Raw genomic sequence first — 20,859 nt, 5'->3', positions numbered from 1 at the left:
TTTATTTTGCTCTCTGGGTAACTAGTAACTAAAGCTGTCAAATAATGGAATGGAGTGGAAGTCAAAAGTATATACAAAATGTAAAGTACAAGCACCTCAAAATTGTACTTAAGTACAGTACTTGAGTAAATGTACTAGTGAACACTGTACAAGTAAATACTGATGTTGTAATGTTAGTATTTTAACATGCTAACTAAACATTACAACATGACCACACTATTGGCAGCACAGTAACTTGCTAAATTACATACTAAGCCTCAGCATAAATCCAAATAGCAGTTTGGCTAAGCAGCCAACATTAGCAATCAAAATGTTCTGTGTAGTGAGCAGCGCCTCTCAGATCCGGACATGAAGGGTTTAGTGAATCGGTTTTTAGAGATTTGAATAATTCAAATGTTTTCAAATGAGTTTGAGCTCCATGTCCAGCGCTCCCTCCCTTTACTGCACATGTATGTTTGATGTGAGTGTGAGCACATGCTGTAGGTGTACCGGACCCTTGGCAGGGTCATGCATGTGTGTGCAACACGTGCAGCTGGCTTTCTCATGTCAAACGCCACCCCTCCCCCACCCCAGCTTTTTTTTCCATCCCTCTGTCTCTTTTTACTCACAAACAAACGGCTGGTGAAACATGAACCACACACAGAAGATCCTCCCTCTGCTGCCACATCTATAGAGTCCATATAGACCAGTCATTTCTCATTTCAACAGCATCTGTATGGGAATGATTCTGTCCCAGTATAAAAGTCTTATAATTCAGAAAGTAGTCCAGACACAAAAAAACAAAGATCAACTCCAATAAGCCCATTTAGGATAATTAACAATTAATGAGAAAGCCAACAGGACAACAATGAAGACGTTCATCTCTGTTTTCACTGTCGCAGCCAGAGGTCATCCTCCCCTCCATTAACTGTTATCATTTTCACTTCTTACTACGCTCACGGTTGTGGATATTTATGAGTGAAAAAAACATTGTGATGACTTTGTGCTAAAATCTGCACTTTGTTTTCTCCAGCTACATTTACATTATTTTCATTTAATGAAAAAACTGAGCGGTAGCTCTGAGGACACTGAGGCTTTTTAACCTGTTGTAAATTACATTTTCAAGTACAAGAATTATGGTATTTGATTGTCTGGTCTGATTACACAATTTTTAGACTCATGTGTTTAAATCGGGGCTTCATGGGGCTTTATGTATGAATTCCCCAGCAGAACTTTATTCATGGCAGCGTGGAGAAACTATATTAAAGCCTTGTGCTTCTACAACTCTGTCAGACTCATGATGGACAGTTAAAAAAAAAACATATCTAAATTGATGCAGCAGAACCACAGATATTCTTCTTCCTCGTCAAAACCTGTTGCCTACGTTACCCATAATGCAACTCGACTTGATTTTAAATATTTCAATTAGTGCATGAAATATTGCAGTATGACTGAAATACAAAATTGGTGCTTGTATTGTTAGCATTTCATAACTGATCTGTCATTAGTCTGTAGAGTCTGGTGAATCCTGCTCACAGTGCCCTCTGGTGGCTGAAACCAGCAGTTGGACGAGACGAAACACACGACAGGAAGGAAAAAGCAGACGACTCAGCTGACCACAAAGCTCTCATTTCCTCTACTCACGTCAAATTAAAAATAGTGCAGTTGATAGCCAGCAGCTCAAAAACTCACTTTGTTCAGGAGTGGTGAGCGAAGCACCGTCAGCCCACCGACTATTTATGGGATTAAAGAGCTTTTCTGGGACTATTTTCAGACTCATATTCTCAAGTGTATTAAAAATAACATTCCAATACAGCCTCATAATTGTGTTAGTGTTTGAAGTTTAAGGGCTGAGGGACTGTAGATGAAAATGAGCTATAAACTGACTAATAATACACTGTTATATTGGTGCCTTCTACAAATAAATAGACTTGATCAAATTTGACAAAGCTGAAGCAAATCAATGACAGGAAAATGAAGTAAAAATCACAAGTCATTTTATTTATCAGGATTCTGTGGATTAATGCATTCAGACTAAAGGTTCAACAGTCAGTTTTCATAATCACAACGATCAGTGTTTTAGGATAAATACAAACAAGATGATCAGACACGTGAAGTTATTAAGGCAGCTGATAACATTAAGTTGACACATTGACAAAAAGCAGGTTTTACAACTAAGTCTGGAATGTCTGAAGAACCAACAGGAAGAATAATTCTGCTTTATTACAACTTGGGTTTTGTTTTCATAACTGTGGCTGTCAAAGCTTGATCTGTTCTTACGACACACACAGTTTCAACACAAGCAAATGTGTTGAATACATCTCTGTCTTTGTAAAACATTATCTTCCCATTTTAAAACCTGCATTGTTTAAGTCCATGTTTCCTGGCTTCTTCTTCACTGCCTTTGTTAGCACATTGTTTATACCTGTAGATCAGTGGACAAGTGCAAAACTATTGGTTGGAATGTGTGTGTATGACGTACACACGCGTCCTTGTGGGAATGCTAACCGCTAACGAGACAAGGACTTACAAATAAAACACAGCTCTCCATCTCCGTCTACAGTCCTGGAGACCACAGTGCTGAAAAACACAGTATTAAGGTACCAACTGATGAAATACTAAATAAGAGTCAAGCAGTAATAAACTAGAATAATCCGTCTCCTTGATTCCAGATGTATCACGTCTCTGAAACCGTACAAAGTGAAGCAGGAAACACAGACAGACACAGATAGCAGGTTGGGATGAGAGTGAAACACCGGAGGACATCTGGATGAGGTGAAACAAAGTCGACTTATTTCATGTGGCATCTTTAAATCAAACATCTTCCTATCTTGCATATCTTCACTGAATGTTCACATCTCATATATATATATTTATATATCTATGTGCATGTTCACCCCAGGTCTGCTGTGTGTTTCAAACATGACGAGTAGCAGCAATCTCAAAAATGAGAATATTCTTTCCCCATTCACATTCATGGGAAGATGTTGTGTGTGTGTGTGTGTGTTGTGTTTTCTGCACCGAACATGGAGAACCCCTGGACTGATCCTGGACGGTGTTCCTCTGTCAACTACTGCATTACACTGATTCCATGCTGGACTGTAGCTGATAATTAGACAAATTAAACATGTTTCTCTCCGTCTGTGCTGTTGCTGTTAGAGTTAGTTCTCGGACATCTTGCGGATCATGTAGTTGAGGATTCCTCCGTGGTGGAAATACGCCAGCTCCACGTCAGTGTCAAATCTCATTCGCACTTGGAATGTTTTCCCCGTGTCGAGCTGTCGGGGACAGAAAGACATCATCACGTATGACATTTCATTACGAGCGGAATTAAGTCCCTAAACTCCGAGACACTGTCGTTAACCAACCTTCACATCCACAGTCATCCTGGGTGTGAGCTGCTTGGGGATGATGATGGTGTAGCGCTCTGTGCCGGTCAGCCCCAGACTGCCAGCCGTGTCCCCTGAGAGATACTCCAGAGGAATCACTCCCATCCCGACCAGGTTACTGCGGTGGATCCGCTCATAGCTCTCTGCTAGAACCGCCTTAATTCCCTGTCAAAACAAAAACAACAACTTCAATCTTCGCCCGCTCAAACACCTTTGAGGGAGCTTTTTTCAATCTCAACTCATGGAGGAGATCTATTACATGACTAAAGTTCCATACTTCAGTCAGCTGATGATAACTCGGCTACACACATGATATAAGCCCAAACCTTTTCTAAACTAGTTTGATACCAGCTCACATTGTCAGTGCCTGTTACAAAGCATTATAATGTGTGTTTTTCTGTCATGTGCAGGAAACTGAAGGTCATTGATCCTCACCAGCAGGAAAGGTCCTTTTGCTGCCCAGTCTCTGGAGCTCCCGGAGCCGTACTCCTTCCCTGCCAGGACCAGCAGAGGGACTCCAGACTGCTGGTACCTCTCTGCAGCATCAAACACGTCCAGCTGGACAAAGAGTGAAACATGCACGACTTAGTCCATGTGTAACGGAAATGATATAAAGCAACACTGAGGTCAAAAAGTGTCAGCTGAAAGCTCATCGTTTTGCTGACTGACAAAATGTTTTTGATAACTTTTTGATTAATAATTGCAGTAAATGATCAAGTAAAAATACCAAACATTGTCTGACGTCAGCTTCTAAAATGCAAGGTCTCGCTTTTCCCTATTTTATTAGCTGAATATCTTTGGGTTTTCTGGACTGAAGTCGTCTAATATATTTATACATTTTAAAGACAACCAAATAAATTATGAAAATAACTGTACATGTGATTTAGTTCTTGAGGTTCCATAGTTGCTGGAATGATCTGATTTAAACTTCTTTCTTTTCTGACATGGGCATGATTCCGACTGTCTTTGGTCTCCAGAGATGTAAAACTGTATCTCACAGCGTGATGTAGGAGATGAACATTTCACTATGTATTATCAGGTTTCATCTGGAACAGCAACTGGGACACCAAAAACCCCCATGTGTATGAGTCTCCCTTCTCACTGAGTCAAAGACTGAAAAGCTTTTTGTTGAGATCAGACAAAGGCGAGAGAGTGAGAATGACATCTGATAACAGAGTGGTGGGAAAGTGTTTCATGCTGACCGTCTCTCCGCTCGGCAGGTGGATGGTCTGCGGCGCCTGCTTGTTGAGGAACTTGTTAAAGAGACGGATGTTTGCGAACGTCCCTCTGGCCATCACAGCGTCGTTACCTCGGCGAGAGCCGTATGAGTTGTAGTCTCGAGGGTTCAAACTGTCAGAACACAGAGTTAAACAGAAAGCTTATAAAAGGGTTGATCTTTTATGGTTTATTTTTTCCAGTTACATTCCGCCCACTGTCTTGTTTTCTGAGTGGAGTTGATTGTGTATTAATGACTATAAGTAGCTAATTCTTGCTGCTTTTGTAGACATACACACAATGGCTGTGTCCCAATTCAGGGGCCACACGTCCCATTTCAAAGGCTCCTTCAAATGTGTCCTCCTTTTCCTGGACAATAAAGGATCCAACAGGTGGATCCTTCGTGGTCCAACCTATCCCAAGATTCATTGTGCTAGTAATGAAAGCAAACGACACTGAAAGAGAGCCTGAGGATTACACTGTTAAATGCAGGTGTTCGGTTGCAGCTCAGTTCAACAGCTAACAGTACAACTGTTAAAACAAGAAGTTTTAGTGAAATAAAGTTATGTGTTGTCAATGTTGCCAGGCAACATGAGCTGCGTTTGTGATGCAAAAGTAAGGGCGGGAACAGCTGGTGACGCACAGCGATAATCCTCCGTAGACCAAACCTTCTCATCTCAGTTCGGCCTTCGTGGTCGAAGACGGCTATGAAGTGCCACACCTCATAACACAGCTCATAACTTGGATTTCAGGTAGGAGATAAAAGGAAACTGACAAGTAGATTCACACTTCCTGTGCAGTGGGATATAAATACCCCTGATTTAAAACAGTGAAGTCAGTGTTGCTATATAAATCAAGCATATCTTAGGCTGTACTTCACAGCTACAAAGAACAATTGGCTGTTGCCTTTAGCAGGGTTAAAGCAAGGAAAAGTTCTGTGCATGAAATGTGTTCGAGGGTTAGCTGTAGGCTGAGGAGCATATTGCATAAGTGTTTCACATGGAGAAGAACACCAAATCTAATCGTTTCTAAAAGGGAATCCTCACGTTAACTTGAAAGGTCCAAATGGAAGAAAAATGCATTATCTACTCATCCGTTCCTCAGTCGGAAAGCATAGTCTTGTAATTGTCCAAAGACATAAAAAATAGCCTATCCAATATGCCTATCTTTCTAACTTTTCAACACTCGTTCCTCTGTTGGTCTATAAATAGACTTACTGTTGTCAAACAATTGCCAAATTAGTCCAAAAGATTGTGACGATGATATGAAAACAAAACGAACAGCCCATTGATTGCAGGGTTTTTTCGAAGTAGTGCAGTCACGTGCATTGTTATTGACAAAGTGTAAAACAAAGGTTTTTATTAATAAAGTATGTCCACTTGATTAATACAAAATATAGGGTTCTTTATGGCTGTATAAATATATGTATATATATATATAGCCATATTCTTGCTACGTGACAGTTGAAAAAAAACCAAACAAAAAAAAAACGCAAAAATATTTTCCATATACATAATAAAATAATAATTATCTATTTTCAAATCTAAGTCGGCCCTGGCCCTGCGCCGCAATTCCGGCACAGTGCCGGAGAACTTTAAACCGTGCTTTAGTTGGACTTATTCAGAGTGACTCATTAAGGTAACCTACATGCAGACTGCTGCTGAGGTCACTCACCCTCTGTTGGTGAGGTAGCGTGCCGCGGGGCTGTTCCTGGCGATGTTCCCTGCAGGAGAAATGTGGTCTGTGGTGACCGAGTCTCCAAAGTTCAGCAGCACGTAGGCGTCAGTTATGGACTTAGGAGGCTGCAGCTTCATGGTCTGAATCAAGAACAGATGAGAGAGCCACAACCACACAGTAATAATAATGTTAATATTAATGATAGCACTGTCTGATGCTAAAACTACATAAATGCTGTGGGGGAGATGGTGAATCATCTTCAGGGTAGTAGAAGTAGCAGTGATGTTAGTACTGTGGAAGTCTAGGGCTGCCAATGTTAATATGAACATAGTTAAAAAGAAAAAACTAATAAAAACACACATTTAAAAAAATTATTTTCCATTTCTGTATGCCTCATGTTATCTGTATATTTATGTTTCCTGTCTGAAAACACATTATTATTGTCAAAATAGAAATTGAGTTTTGAAGCAAATCATTGGTAAAGATAAGCTTGTTATGGAATGGAGCCCTCTGATTGGTGCATTTCAGCCAGCTGGGTCTCACATCCCACACAGTGGCTTTAATGATTGAACTATGCACAAAGAGGATATGGAGAATATTGCCATTATGAAAATGACCATGGAAACTGCCATTTTTATTTCATTGTCATTAGTAATGCACTAAAATAAGGACAACTCTGCAACTTAATTTTCACATGTAAATCCAACATTGTTTAATTTGGCAACTCAAACGAAAAGTCCATTATATGTAAAATCTAATTTGTATAATGCTGTGTCATGTTTTGCTTTGAAGTACACTGACAATTATTTGTCACTGGATGTTTCATTTTTAATTTAAGCTCCATCTCCCACTTTAGCAGTGGTAAGAACTGACAGGTAGTTGTGTAACTTTGATTTGTTATTTACCAAACCATCGAAGAACGGTGGCGACTTGATGTACGTGGATTTGGGATCCCAGGTATAAAGCTTGTCCGACGGAGCAACCAGAGCGTTCCAGCGTTCATTCACTTTCTGTAACCACACAGCACAGTGTTGTCAAAAAGAGTCATGTCATCTGCATCTCTATCAAACTGTAAATGCAGACCGAAGGCAAACACTACCTCAATCTTCTCATAGACTTCTTTGAACATTGTTGGAATGACAAACTTTCTCTCCACAGCCTGGATTTCCTCTCGTGTGGGCCAGATGTCCCTCAGGAAGATCTCTTTGCCTTCAGAGTTAATGGCTGCAGAGAACGAGAGGATAACACTTAACGAGTTCATGACAAAACAAGCTTTGACCTGTGCCTCAGTAACTGTGAAGCTGAAGTAGGAAAACAAAAGACTGAAATCACATAAAACTAGAATCACCTCCTTGTGTTTGTCTGCCTCCACCACTCACAGTAGTTTCTGATTACACATATCTGTTTATCAAGAGTCACATAAAATATCAACTACTTCTGTGATATTTTCTCATAATTGCCGTGTGAAGTCTTGAGTAATGTCTAAAAAGTGTTTTATGGAGGTCACACTGACCTTTGACCACCAAAATATAATAAGTTCGTCCTTGAGTCCAAATGAACGTTTGTACCACATTTGAAGAAACTCCCTCAGAATGGGAGAGAATGGGACAGACGGACGGCCACCTGAAAACGGCCCTGGCAGTTTGCCGGCGTGGAGGCATAAAAATTAAGAGTCACAACAGCCCTTTGAGGTCTAAAAATAGACCTTCAAGGACCGGTCCAGTGGTTGTACACAATCAGCCCAGTGGATGCTTTGTTCGTCCTACAGTCAACCCACAGCTTGAGGATTTCCTTGTGGTGGTGACCAAGGTGCACGCAGAGGCACGGACTGTAACCCAGGTTATTTGCTATTTGTCTACTAGAAAACGCAGCTCACAGAGATGCTTCTAGTCCCACTCAGTTACTGCAGCACATGCGACTCAGGCAGGTGTGTGGCTAAAAGGTATTTGTTTGCAAAGAGTGAAATAAGGCGCTGAAAGTTGAAACCAAGAGATTATAGCCAACACAGCTACTGCATTATAATGAAACACACGTCTGGACTGGTTTATGTTAAATATTTATTTTAATAGTGTTTGATTGGTGGAGTGCTTTATGAATCCTTCATGGTGGTGCATTCATGAGCTAAAGTGAAGGTCTGACAACAGAGCTTCTCCATTCAGGAGCTGTGATGTTAGACAACTCAACCAAGAATACAAATACTTATCAGACATGAGTGTCATAAAAACGTGTCATGATTTTGATGATTACTGCATTATAAGATAACCCAGCGTTAGTTACAGTCGGATGCACCCATTCAACAAGTGGGCTACAGTAACACAGTCCGAAATGTTTTTCCCTTTTGCAGGAACAAACGTTATGGGCTTCTGGATAATGTAACGTTTCTGTAATGTGTGTCTGTGCTTCAATCTACCAAACTCTCACACACACACAGACACACACACCTTTTAAAGCTGTAGCTCGACAGATCAACTCTGTACATATCTGATCTGCTCAGTTAAATGGAGGGTTAGGGATGGCAGCACCGACCTTTTGAGTAGTGGACGGCCTGCTCTACCTCGTGAGCCACAACAGCCCCAAGAGTAAGAGTGTGACCAATCTGCTTTTATACTGAGCGTGAAACTTTCCTCCCCTGATCTCATCTCAGAATGACTTGATTGTTCTTGTTTCATTCACTTGGTTGAGCAGAGTCAGATTCTGGACTTTAAAACTTCTAGCAGCACATTATGTGACAAACTGTTGATTAAGGAGTAGAACTGTTGTGTTCAATGTGTGATAAATAGAAGTTTTTTTTTTTTTTACAAAAAAATGAGGATGGTTGTTTTGGGTGTACTGTACACAACTCACCAATGGGCTCATTCTCAAAGTCTATCATCATGGTGCCTGCTATAGCATAGGCGATGACTAGGGGTGGAGAAGCCAGGTAGTTGGCTCTGGTGTTGGGGTGGACTCGCCCTTCAAAGTTTCTGTTTCCTGACAACACCCCTGCAGCAACCACATCTCCCTGAAACAGATAAATGTGTGACAGGAGTGAGATCATTTCAAAGGACTTACTTTTTACAGTAGTTTGTTAAATGAGAGAGAAGAAATAGAAAAACACAGACTTTTAGCGGCTACAATACTCCTCTTAACTGAGGAGTAAGAGTGAGGAATGCTGGGAAACAAAAAAGTTGAGCGAGGAAAGTGAAGGAAGGTGAAATGATATATGTGGAAACAGCAACTAAACCACTGGTACCTTTGTAATGGCCTCCACCACCGGCTCTGGGAGCGGCCCACTGTTGCCGATACACGTCATGCAACCATAGCCAACAACCTCAAACCTGTCAGGAAGGACAAAATGATTGTTTATAAATAAGCTTCATACTAACTTGCAGTGTGGTAATCTATGCATGTTTCCATGTATACACGGTGCTGCTGTGCCTGTATGCAACTGTGTAAAAATACTAGAAACCCAAACCTGACCACAGATTTTTAAAGCCGGTATTAATACAGGAAAGTGAAATATGTTTTACAGTGTAAAAATACATTTGGTGGACAAACTACATATTCATAAGCTCTCCTGCTATGTCATATGACAGACAAATGGTTCATCCAATCACCTGCCAGTTATTCTTTAAAAGCATCCGCTCTTTTCCAAAGTGTTTCCAACAAAGCCTTCCCACACAGTTCTGTGTAACAAACCATCAGGTGGGTCAGTTTACTATTTCTATTTCTAAATTTTATCGGTATTTCTCTACTGCAATTTCTTGTTACTGACACATACATTGATACTTCCTGTTGGGAACACATATCTATTTAGCGGATGTGGGAGTAAGTATCAAGTCCTATACTGCCTGTCGCTGAGCTGCTGCAGAGAAGCATGTGTCTGTGTTCAAACCGGCTGCAGCTCTGTCTCTCTACATAGAGTTTGCAGGTTACTGGAATGTTGGATTTCTCTTCATTATTAATTAATTTTCTGATCTATTCTCGACAACGCCAATAATTAAGTGTCACTGTCTCCACATGCAGCTGCTGAAATGGTTGAAAAAATATATTTATATTTTTCAAGTCATATTCAGATTCAGACTAGCGTGTAGCACGTGTGACAAATAGGCCTCTAGATCACACTCCGCAAAGACGTGGGTCTCACGCTGGCAGTGTGTTCTAAGCCGTTAACAGGAGCACGGAAATGAAAATCAACCCATTCTGAAGCCGCCATGCTAATGCCAAATATCCATTGTGTTCCTCGCCTTAACCTTCAGGTCTCAAACAAGTCCAAATTAGAATTTTTGTATTGAGGCAATGCTGCAAATCAGTGCGTACGACTGTATTATGTAGCATTGGAATTGCAGGATTTTTGCATCAGTGTGTATGGTTAAGCTTTGAATCCAGTACTGAATCTGCTTATTAAATCAAAAATACTGAATCTAATGGGTTGTAGAGTTCAACATTTGCAGGTAACTTAAGTTATTAATAACTAAAACTTTCAATTTTCATCTGTAATCAGCTTCAGTAATCACAAACAGTGTCATTTTTTTATGGCAGCTAAATTACTGCTCAGCCCAACAGTGGCTCCATGCCCTTCGCAGATTAAAGAGACCAGACCTCTCCAGTCCAGCCTAAACCACTTTTTTACAGAAAGCATAATAATCTACCTCATCACTTCCTGGTTTGTAGTATTTGAGTCAGTATTGTAGTCATTGTTTCCTGGCCAAGGAGAATCCTTATTGATATCCCTCATGTTTGCACTAGTGTTGGCAGAGCTGGTTTCAGGCACTATGCATCATTTAAATGGAATGAACTGTAAACTGCCCTCAAACTAGAGTCTTACATTTTCCTTGGATATTTTAAAGCTTTATTATGAGATGTATTTTGTGACTGTGAATGTAAATGTTTTTGTTTCTTGTATTCTATTATGTAGTTCTGTTATCTTTGTTGCTGATTGTCTCTTGTGACTGCTTCTTGTTCTCAGGTCTCTCTTGAAAAAGAGATTTGAATCTGAATGAGACTGCCTGATTAAATAAAGAGGAAAAGATGGAGTTCAGCCTACCCTAGCTTGGAGAGGTAGTCCATAACGCCGCTCTCCTTTAGATAGTACGTGACCACTCCACTGCCGGGTGACAGGCTGGTCTTTATGTACGGCTTCACACTCACGCCAAGCTCTATTGCCTTCTTAGCGAGGAGTCCTGCAACAGCAGCATTCATCTTTAATAACTCTGTCAAGAGTAAAGTCACAGCCACAAAATCCACCGGTTCACACACCTGCTCCAAGCATGACAGATGGGTTGCTTGTGTTGGTGCAGCTGGTGATAGCAGCAATGACCACTGAACCGTGGCTCAGTGTGTACTCTTTTCCATTGAACTGGAAGGGGACCACCGTGCTGTGACGCTCTGGGGGCACTTGGAAACCCTTGAAACCTTGCTAGACACATCACAACACAAAAGAAAATGAGTCATTTTGTGGAATACTGAAAGTAACAGCAATTATACTGTATGTAATATAACTGTATATTATTACGTTTATATAGGAATACAAACATGTTTTATACATAAACATTGAAACCCCATGACAAAAGGAATATGTCTAAATCTCTTCTTTGCATCCTTGAACAACAGAATGATGCTTCACAGCCATCGTGTGGTCAGGAGGGGGAAAGACACAGCTGTTGAGTCTCAGCTGGTTGAACCTCTGTTCTGTCACCTCCTGCTCTCTGTCAATTAAAATGAGTGATCACACACTGGAGCCACAGCTGTTGACCTCTTAACTTTACTGCCACCATTTAAGTAGATTACATCATCATGTTCCATAGGTTGCTTTCCGCACCCAAACTGACATTAAGACCAGTTGCTTCAGCTTTATCTACTCCACCTTATTGTGGAGAGAAGGACAAAATGGAGAGAAATGTTGAGTTTAGTGTGGATGTACAGTGAACATGAGACTGTACTGGCATCTACCTTTGCTCCCAGGCATGTTTCAAAGTCTTTTTTCATGTCAGAAACAGCAATTCTGTCCTGAGGTCTTTTGGGACCACTGCAGCACGGAACCACTGTACTCAGGTCCAACTCCACGACCTGAGAGAGAGAGAGAGAGAAAGCGAGAGAGAACATTATCTACTTGTAGTGGTGGTTCATTTTACACATTCCAAGCTCCTCACCCCATCTCTAAGGCTGAGCCCAGACGCCCTCATTCCTCATTCCAGCCACTTGTATCTGCGACCTCATTCTTTCGCTCACGACACAGAGCTCATGACCAGAGGTGAGGGTTGGAACGAAGATCGACTGGCAAACTGAAAGCTTTGCCTTCTGGCTTAACTCCCTTTTCACCACAATGACCTGGTACAGCATGACCATGAGATATTAAACTCCTTCTCTCCTTTGCGACTACTCAGTTCCAACCCAGAGGGAGCAATCCACTGTTTTCTAGCAGAGGACCTCGGCCTCAGACTTGGAGGTGCTGACTCTCATCCCGGCCGCAAACTGCCCCAGTGTGCGCTGAAGGTCAAAGTTTACATACCTGTACAGCATACACTTGCACTTTAACTGCTCTTTTGCACTCCTGGTTAGATACTAACTGCATTTCGTTGTCTTAGTACGTGTACTCTGTGCAATGACAATAAAGTTGAATCTAATCTAATCTAATCTAATCTAAAGTTATGGTTTGGGGTTCCCTGGTCTGTCCGGCAGCCTTCCCTACCATCTCATTCAACTCATCACCAGGTGTTTGTTATGGCCAATCCATGACAAGTACAGAAGTCCAATAAGAGGTTCAAATCAGGCAGGGCGTTCCTTCCAATCAGGACCCTTCAGGTTTCTCCATCATTGCCCACATGAGCATTTAAGTGCCCCAGTAGATCTACAGAGTCCCTGGCAAAACTCTTTCTAGGACATTAGTTAGAGACTCAAAGAAGACCCGGTTTTGTTGTAATTCATAGTTTTCTCATTTATATTGAAACTTTTGGTAATCTTAAATTTTGACGACTCAATTTATTTAATTCCTCTTCTTATATTTTTCTCTTCGGTATCATGTCACAATTTCCTCCATAAAAAAAAAAAAGAGCATCCAGATACAATCAAATCAGCCTGTGTCACACAAACACACTTTAAGACAGCATCAAGTGTGTTTATGGGCTGAACAAAACTTCACAATGAGGTTGAGACTGACCTGAGTAAAATCTGGATCCTGAGAGATGTTATTGTAGTCTCTGAACATGCCAACTGCCTTCAAGTACTTTGTAATGTAAGCCAGCTTCTCTGCTTCTCGCCCTGAATCAAAACAAGGGAGACAAAATTGATCAAATAATCAAATACTGGATTGGATATTGTATGTGAGTTTATACACCAATTTGATGCCATGTAATTTATCAATAAACTTTTCAGTTTAACACCTGGATAAAACGCCTGTTTTCCCATTAATAAATTCTTCTTCACTACTCGAAAACAGTGGCCTACACAGGAGGTTGCACGGTGCAGAGAGGAGGCTCTGGGTCTCTCCTCTGATTGGCTGACTGTTTTCTGAGTGATTCAATAAGAATATAGCAGATTTCAGGTAAACACTCAGAGAAACCAAATCCTGCAATGTTGGACGGTGAGTCCAGGTGGGCGGGGCTTGGGGTGTGGCTGAGAGCAGTGACTGTACCAGAAGTCCTGACGGCTGGTTTTAAGGCTCAGTTTCTGAATACAGGCTGTGTGCATTTCTCTGTGGACTGAGGCTTTGATACTTTCACAGTATTAATATAGAACCTCGACCTGATCTATAATCAACTATACATGGACAAATAGGGCAAGCAAGGGCCAAGGAGAATTGAGAGGAAGTGACCAAAGAGAAGAACTGATTTCCGGTAAATAGTGTGATATCAGTAATTGTAAAAGGTGTAAAATGTGTACTGTGTGCAAGGTCTTCCCAGAATTTTTAGTTTTTTTTTTTTTTTATGACTGAAAGGCAAATCAGATAATAAAAGAAAGTTTCTATGGCATTCGTGTATCTGTACATGGTTTTACAAAGGGTTTAACCTGAGCCATGCAGGGTTAGTAGAACACTGTACAGCTGTTATCAGCTGATACATAAATTCAGGTATTGGGAGGAAAAAAATGGTATCAGAACATCTCTATTAAGAACTACAAGCTGGTTTCAGAAAAACAGAAATGGTAAAAAAAAAGAAGAAAACATTGATAGTCCTGAAAGAACCATGAAGAGAAGGATAAGTCAAACTAATTTAATGTCAAATCTAATGTGTAGCTTGGGACACGGCAGTACAGACAACTCAGCCACCATGCAACAGTTCTTCCATACTCCTCACCTGTCTGCTCGAGGTACTGAATGCTGACGTCGTCCACAGGGAAGAAAGCTGCTGTGGCTCCGTACTCCGGACACATGTTGGCGATGGTAGCTCTGTCAGCGATAGACAACTGAGCCACACCCGTGCCGAAAAACTCCACAAACTTCCCCACTACACCCACCTGACGGAGGTGCTGAGAGCACAAGGAAGATCGTGATGTCAGTGATACTAAATATTACAGTGGCTGATGTGTTGTAAAATCTGCATGAAAACTGATTGTAATTACTTTGGTAACAGTGAGGACGATGTCAGTGGAGGTGATGAGTTTGTCTGGGTTCCCATGCAGCTTGTATCCCACCACTTCAGGCAGGACCATGCTTATTGGCTGACCCAGCATCACAGCCTCTGCCTCAATTCCACCCACACCTGAAGGTTTGACAAAAATAAATAAATTCAAAAAATAATGATCACACTGCAAATGACAAACTCATCCTCATACTTGTGATACTATTTTGTGTTGTACTCCGTACACATATTTGTACTGTGCTGTTCAGTACAGGATGTTAAAATGACACCTTTATATTTACAAGTTAAACATACTGAATTGTGAATTCAAAACCGAGGTATGTACTATAATGTGAGTTGTGCGTACTGTTCCACCCCTACTATGTCAGGAACCTTATTGTCAAGCTATGACAGAAGATGGTCTTATTAAATAATTGGATTTCTCTCTCAGTAAGAACTGGTGTCTGTATATCTATAAAGCCCTGAATGGAAAATTACCATCATAAATCTCATCTATGTTGCAGTGGAACCCTGGTCTACCTTTATCTTGCTCCAGTGATTGGCTGCTTCTTCAGGAACCTCATCCTAAGACCGACCTTGGAAGGACTGCTTTTATTATCAGTGTTTCTGAAGACTTGTTTAATGCGATTTGCTGCCACAGAGGAAGTGAAAACGGATTCACAGCATCTCCTGAGAAATAAATCAGGGAGATGTCCCACCGAACAAACTTACCCCAGCCAAGGACACCCAGTCCATCAATCATGGTTGTATGGGAGTCTGTGCCCACCAGGCTGTCGGGGTAGAAGTAGCCATCTTGGTTAAACACCACTCGGGCCAGGTACTCCAGGTTGACTTGGTGAACGATCCCTGAACCAGGAGGAATGATTCGCATGTTCCTGAAGGCTTTCGAACCCCACTGGGAATAACAGAGGACATATTTAAGGGCTGAAGGAAAAGCCATCAGAATGAAACCCTAATAGACATGAATACCACAGAATTGGATTGTTAATCGTTTATACCTTTAAGAACTGAAACCTTTCTTTGTTGCGGTCAAACTCCAAATCCTGGTTTTTCTGGAGGCTGTCAGACCTTCAGGAAAAAAGACAAAGGATAGACTGCATTGCTTAAAGCCTCTGCAAAGAGAGGAGATGATCATGCAGCTAGCTGCAGGAAAACACAGCATCTGTGAACTGATGGGGCCATGGTGGAAAGAGTTTGATGAACCTGGTCTTACTTTCTATTAAAGTCCACTTGGATTGAATGATCGATGACGAGGTCAGCAGGGCAAACTGGATTAATCTTCTCTGGGTCACCACCTAGTTTCATCACTGCATCACGCATGGCGGCAAAGTCCACCACAGCAGGGACACCACTGAAGAAGAGTGTAGAGACACAGCAGGTCAGATTGAGTCATCTTTTAGATATAATTAATCTACAATTTATTTATCGTCTGGATTATTTCAATTAATCAACAATATCATTTGAAATACACCTGCGCATGATTCTTATTCCTCACATGGAGCTTCTAACAATTCTTTGTACTGAACAATAAACACAAAGGCATAGATTATGACTGAGTGACATAAATGACATATTCAATATTCAATAAACTGAGGTTTTTGTTGGCCCTTATCTTTCCATCAGATGCAGATTTATCTCTATATCGTGATGGATAAGGCTGACAACTTTCTTTATCTCTGTCAATGTGAAAAACCCCAATGAAAAGACAAAAATCAACAACATATTAGTGTCTCAATGCTTCCCCACGCTGTCAGCCCCCAAGCTCATCGGTTCCTACTGAAGATGTACATTTTTATAAACGGAAGTTTCACTGTTTAAAAAGGCTCAGTCATTTCCTAAAGCAGCAAATGTGGTTTTTTAAACTAGTGTTAGCTAGCGAAACTAGCAAAGACACTTTGTGCCAGGTGTAAGATAGAGCCCTGCATCTTTAATGCGTATAGGAGGTTGATGCGGGGATGGACTGTAGAAAGGAATAAACGTGGATTGTACTTTTTTTTTGCTCACTCCAGACTCTGTCTCCTCTCTCACTGTAGCTACTGAAAACCAATCCATTTTGCATTTTACTTTTTCTCTCATCGTCTTTACATTAAACTCTGCCTCATAAACAACTGTCTTTATTTTGTCGCATAGGCTCTCTCTCACAAATGTGCAGTATCCAAGCGCAAGCTGACATTATTCTGGGTTATTTTCTCAGACTTGATAGAAGAAGCAGTACTCCACATAACTGTGACTTTTATCTATAAAGTTTAAATGAAAATACAGATCTATGAGTTACTAAAGACTTCATTGATTAATAAAAAATCTGTTGAACAACTGACTGACATTCTGATACAAAGGAATAGTGCAGACATACGTGAAATCCTGGAGGATGACTCGGGCCGGTCTGAATGGTACCTCCACAGTCTGAGTCTGGGTCTGCTTCCAGTTGAGGATACTTTCCACATCTGAGCGCTTCACCAGGAACTCATCACAGTTCCGGACTGCAGACTCCAGGAGGACCCGGATGGAGAACGGTAGGCGGTCTGACGGACAGATGGACAGTGAACCTCGGGAACATATGCTCCTAAAACTATACAATTACTTTGACAAGAGGTTTGTACATTCAGTACAGATTTGTGGTTACCATATCGAGTGTCTCCAAGTTTGGAAAGATTGTAAAACTGCTGCTCCGGGTCCGTGGGGTCCAGAGGCTCAACTATATGTTGAAAAGGATTATTCTCAGTATTGGACATCCTCTATGTCTCAGTACAAATCTGAAAGAGAAAATAGAAGCATTTATTAGGAACACTATTCTAATACTGGGTAGTTTCTCCCTTTGCTCCGAAACAGGCTCAGTTCGTCATGGATCGATCAGATGTTGAAACTTTCCTCTCAGGCTCTGCTCCATGTTGACATGATGCATTACATCATTTCTGCAGATCTGTCAGCTGCACATTCAAGCTGCCAATCTCCTGTTCTACCTCATCCCAAAGGTGTTCTAGTGGATCCAGGTCTGGAGACTGGGGGGCGGGGGCACTGAAGTTCACTGAACTCACATGTTGACGAAACCAGTTTGAGAGCACACACTACCTGCGTTGTGTGATTGGCGGCTGACGTCACTGATCTGCTGCAGAATCACGTGTGTGTGTTCACACCGGCTGCAGCTGCAGCTCTGTCTCTAGAGTTACAGGTCACTGGACTGTTGTGTTTCTTTTCATCATTAATTAATTTCTGATTTATTTTTGGCAGAAAAAGTCACTAAAACGTCACTGTCTCCACATGCAGCTGCTGAAATGGGTAAAATATATTTAGATTTTTGAAGTCTGTGTCAAATTCAGATTCAGCCTAGACAGAGACAACTACAGTGGAAGGTGTCAGTTTTATGTAATGTTGCTAGTATGATGTCAATATGACATCAACAGGTTTTTTTTGTCTGTATTTGCTGGGAGACGCTTCACGTGTGAAAAATATACGAGACGCCGAATCACTTGATCCCATGATGCAGCGGCTAGGTGTGACACGCAGCCACAATGAGACGCTCTAACCCGTTAACATGGGCGCTGAAATGAAAACCAAGGCATTCCTCAGCCGCCACGCACACGCCACCTATCCAGTATGTTCTTGTCCTTATCCAAAGCCTCCACACCATCACACCACCACCAGCCTGGACTGTTGACACAAGGCAGGTTGGGTCCATGGATTCAGACTCTGACTCTGCTCCAACTAGTCTGTCCATTCTCCTCTGACCTCTTTCATCAACACTGAGCTGCTTCTCAATGAATGCTTTTTCTAGAGACTGTTGCGAGTGAAAACCCAGGAGATCAGTAGTTTGAGAAACACTCAGAACAGGGTCTGACAACAACAGTCAGAGTCACTGAATTCACATTATTTTCCTAATTCTTATGTTTAATTTTAACATTAAGTGAAGCTCCTGTATCTGCAGGATTTTATTCATTACACAGTTGCATGAATAAGCAGGTGCACAGGTCGTCCTAATAAAGTGCTCAGTAAGTGTGTAGAAGGTTAATTACAAGGTCCAGTCGACAATCCTTCACACTCAGTGTGCAAATGGATTAGCCTGTAACAGTGGAGTGAGTCCAGGCAGGATAGTGGAGTTGAGGGTCACTGAACGTTTGGCCCATGTTTTACAAACCTTACATAACTAAATCTCTTTAGCAACCTGATGAAACTTTAACAGAGAAATGTGCAGCTCCGTGTTCGACAAGCTGACCCTTGTTAAAAATAAACACAATCTGAATAAAAATCAAGAAAATCATGCTCTACTACAAGTGATTTCATGGAGAGAGATGTTATCTGTGTGAAAGGTGAAGTGGGACGACATATCCTGAATATCCACATACTTTGCTGGTTATCTGAAATACAGCTAATGTTGCTCTACTGCAAAGTACAAAGTCAGTGTATGTCAGAGACATTGCTGTGTGACGTAACATGGTCAGAGCCACTAGCACGAGCGCTTTACTTTGAATACACATGTTTAATGTAACAAGGAATGCATTTGTAAATGTATTGATAATGACTAGTGCTGGGTAGTCTTGTTCACACAAACACTGACCTGACGTTTCCTGACAAACAATTCAAAATATTGAGAATTTAAAGAAAAGTTATTTTATCATAAGTTTTATGTTTAGATGATTATTACATGCCAGTACTCTGCCTTAATTTGTTTTGTAATAAAACACAATCACAGCTTCAGATAAAATTTTGACAAACCAGCCCATAAATTGTTACTGAAAACAGTCTCTTTCTAAACTTCTGTCAACAGTTTAATTCTAAATCATGACTGCAGACAAACCGAAGACGTTTATCCTGTATTTCATGCTTCCTCGGTGGTTCCCTGTTCCCAGTCTCTCCTCCCTTGGCCCTCTGAGCTAAGTTAACTTGGTCAAACGTCAACATTTAAGAACGCATAGTTTCGGTATGAAAACACACGAGAAAACGAGCAGTCTCAGAAATATCACTAGAGGCTTTTTCACATGCAATGTTAGCATGACTTGGTAAAAAAGGCACAGAGGTTCTGAATGCAACATCCAAAGTTCGCTAGCTAACAGCTATGACAGCAGGAGGGGGGGTTTACGTTAGCTTCCTGACGCTGCTGGAAGACCGTTAATAAAACCGTTCAAATAAATCCCGTCTCATTTTATAACTTACTTGTGTGTGTAGCACCGGAGATATTACAGAGTACGACAGTGTATTACCGACTTCTTCTTCTTCTTCTTCTTCTTTTTCTTCTTCTTCTTCAATGGCGAATTACAACCATCTTCTTCTTCTTCTTCTTTCTTTCGTTTAATGGCGGGTGGCAACTAGCATTAAGGCGCATTACCGCCACCTACAATGTTGGAGTGTGGACCAGAGTTAAATATCCCCTAAAAAAAAAAAGAATAAATAATAATAATAATAATAATAATAATAATAATAATAATAATAATAATAATAAATGAATTAAAAAATGACTCCATCATCCCGCTCCCTTTACAAAATCCACTTCACTAAGTAGAAAATAGATCTTCAGTCTTGAGAGTGTGTGTTTATCTCTTTTTTTTACCATCCATTTAACAATCTTCCCTGTATTGTTAATGCCGTGGGTCTATATCTTGATGAATTTGATCTTGCTTCAAGTCTGTCATATGAGCTAACAGATACCATCTGTCCTCTGTGGGGTTTGTCGTGCACTTGAAATGGCTCTCTTTAACTCAAATTCACTGAATGGTGAGTCTAGGTTTTCTTCTGATGTAGCCCTTCTTTTCTAAGCCATGGACCTTCACAAATTCCTTAGAATTTCTACGACTGACTCCACATCTGTTAGATTCTCTTGTATTAGCTCTAACACTTGGAATGCATCCAAGTCAGCTTTTGCTCAGCTTCCATCTTCATGTATCTCTATGCCAATCTTGATTACAATTTGATATTGATCACTGCCTTCTGTTGAAAGCTTCCCAAGTACTGATCCATTAAAGTGGTTGAGAGTGTCAGATCAATTGCATTTACTGTATTTTGTACAGCACAATACACAGTAAATGCTTATAATCTATGAACTTCTCTAT

The 20,859-nt window shown here is 41.0% G+C and overlaps 1 protein-coding gene across 1 annotated transcript; it reads right to left on the bottom strand.

Annotated features, from left to right (window-relative positions):
- Positions 1-1,959: 1,959 nt before the first annotated feature.
- Positions 1,960-20,103, bottom strand: aco1 (aconitase 1, soluble). The gene is made up of 21 exons (XM_023423822.2): positions 19,967-20,103; positions 17,442-17,571; positions 17,172-17,340; positions 16,032-16,169; positions 15,817-15,886; positions 15,530-15,713; positions 14,799-14,938; positions 14,534-14,705; positions 13,399-13,499; positions 12,192-12,308; positions 11,499-11,658; positions 11,287-11,422; positions 9,493-9,577; positions 9,105-9,261; positions 7,360-7,484; positions 7,166-7,270; positions 6,258-6,400; positions 4,571-4,718; positions 3,804-3,926; positions 3,348-3,533; positions 1,960-3,257 (listed from the first exon to the last, which is right to left on the bottom strand). Exons 2-21 carry the CDS (start codon positions 17,548-17,550, stop codon positions 3,141-3,143), a joined length of 2,685 nt encoding a protein of 894 aa, XP_023279590.1. The 5' UTR covers positions 17,551-17,571; positions 19,967-20,103; the 3' UTR covers positions 1,960-3,140.
- Between the last annotated feature and the right edge of the window lie 756 nt (positions 20,104-20,859).

Source organism: Seriola lalandi, unplaced genomic scaffold (genome assembly GCF_002814215.2).
Source record: "Seriola lalandi dorsalis isolate HSWRI2012SDOR001 ecotype SW California unplaced genomic scaffold, Sedor1 jcf7180002054694, whole genome shotgun sequence".
NCBI classification, from domain to species: Eukaryota; Metazoa; Chordata; class Actinopteri; order Carangiformes; family Carangidae; genus Seriola; species Seriola lalandi.
The sequence above is the reverse complement of the archived record's forward strand: the minus strand, read 5'-3'. Positions and strand labels throughout refer to the sequence as shown.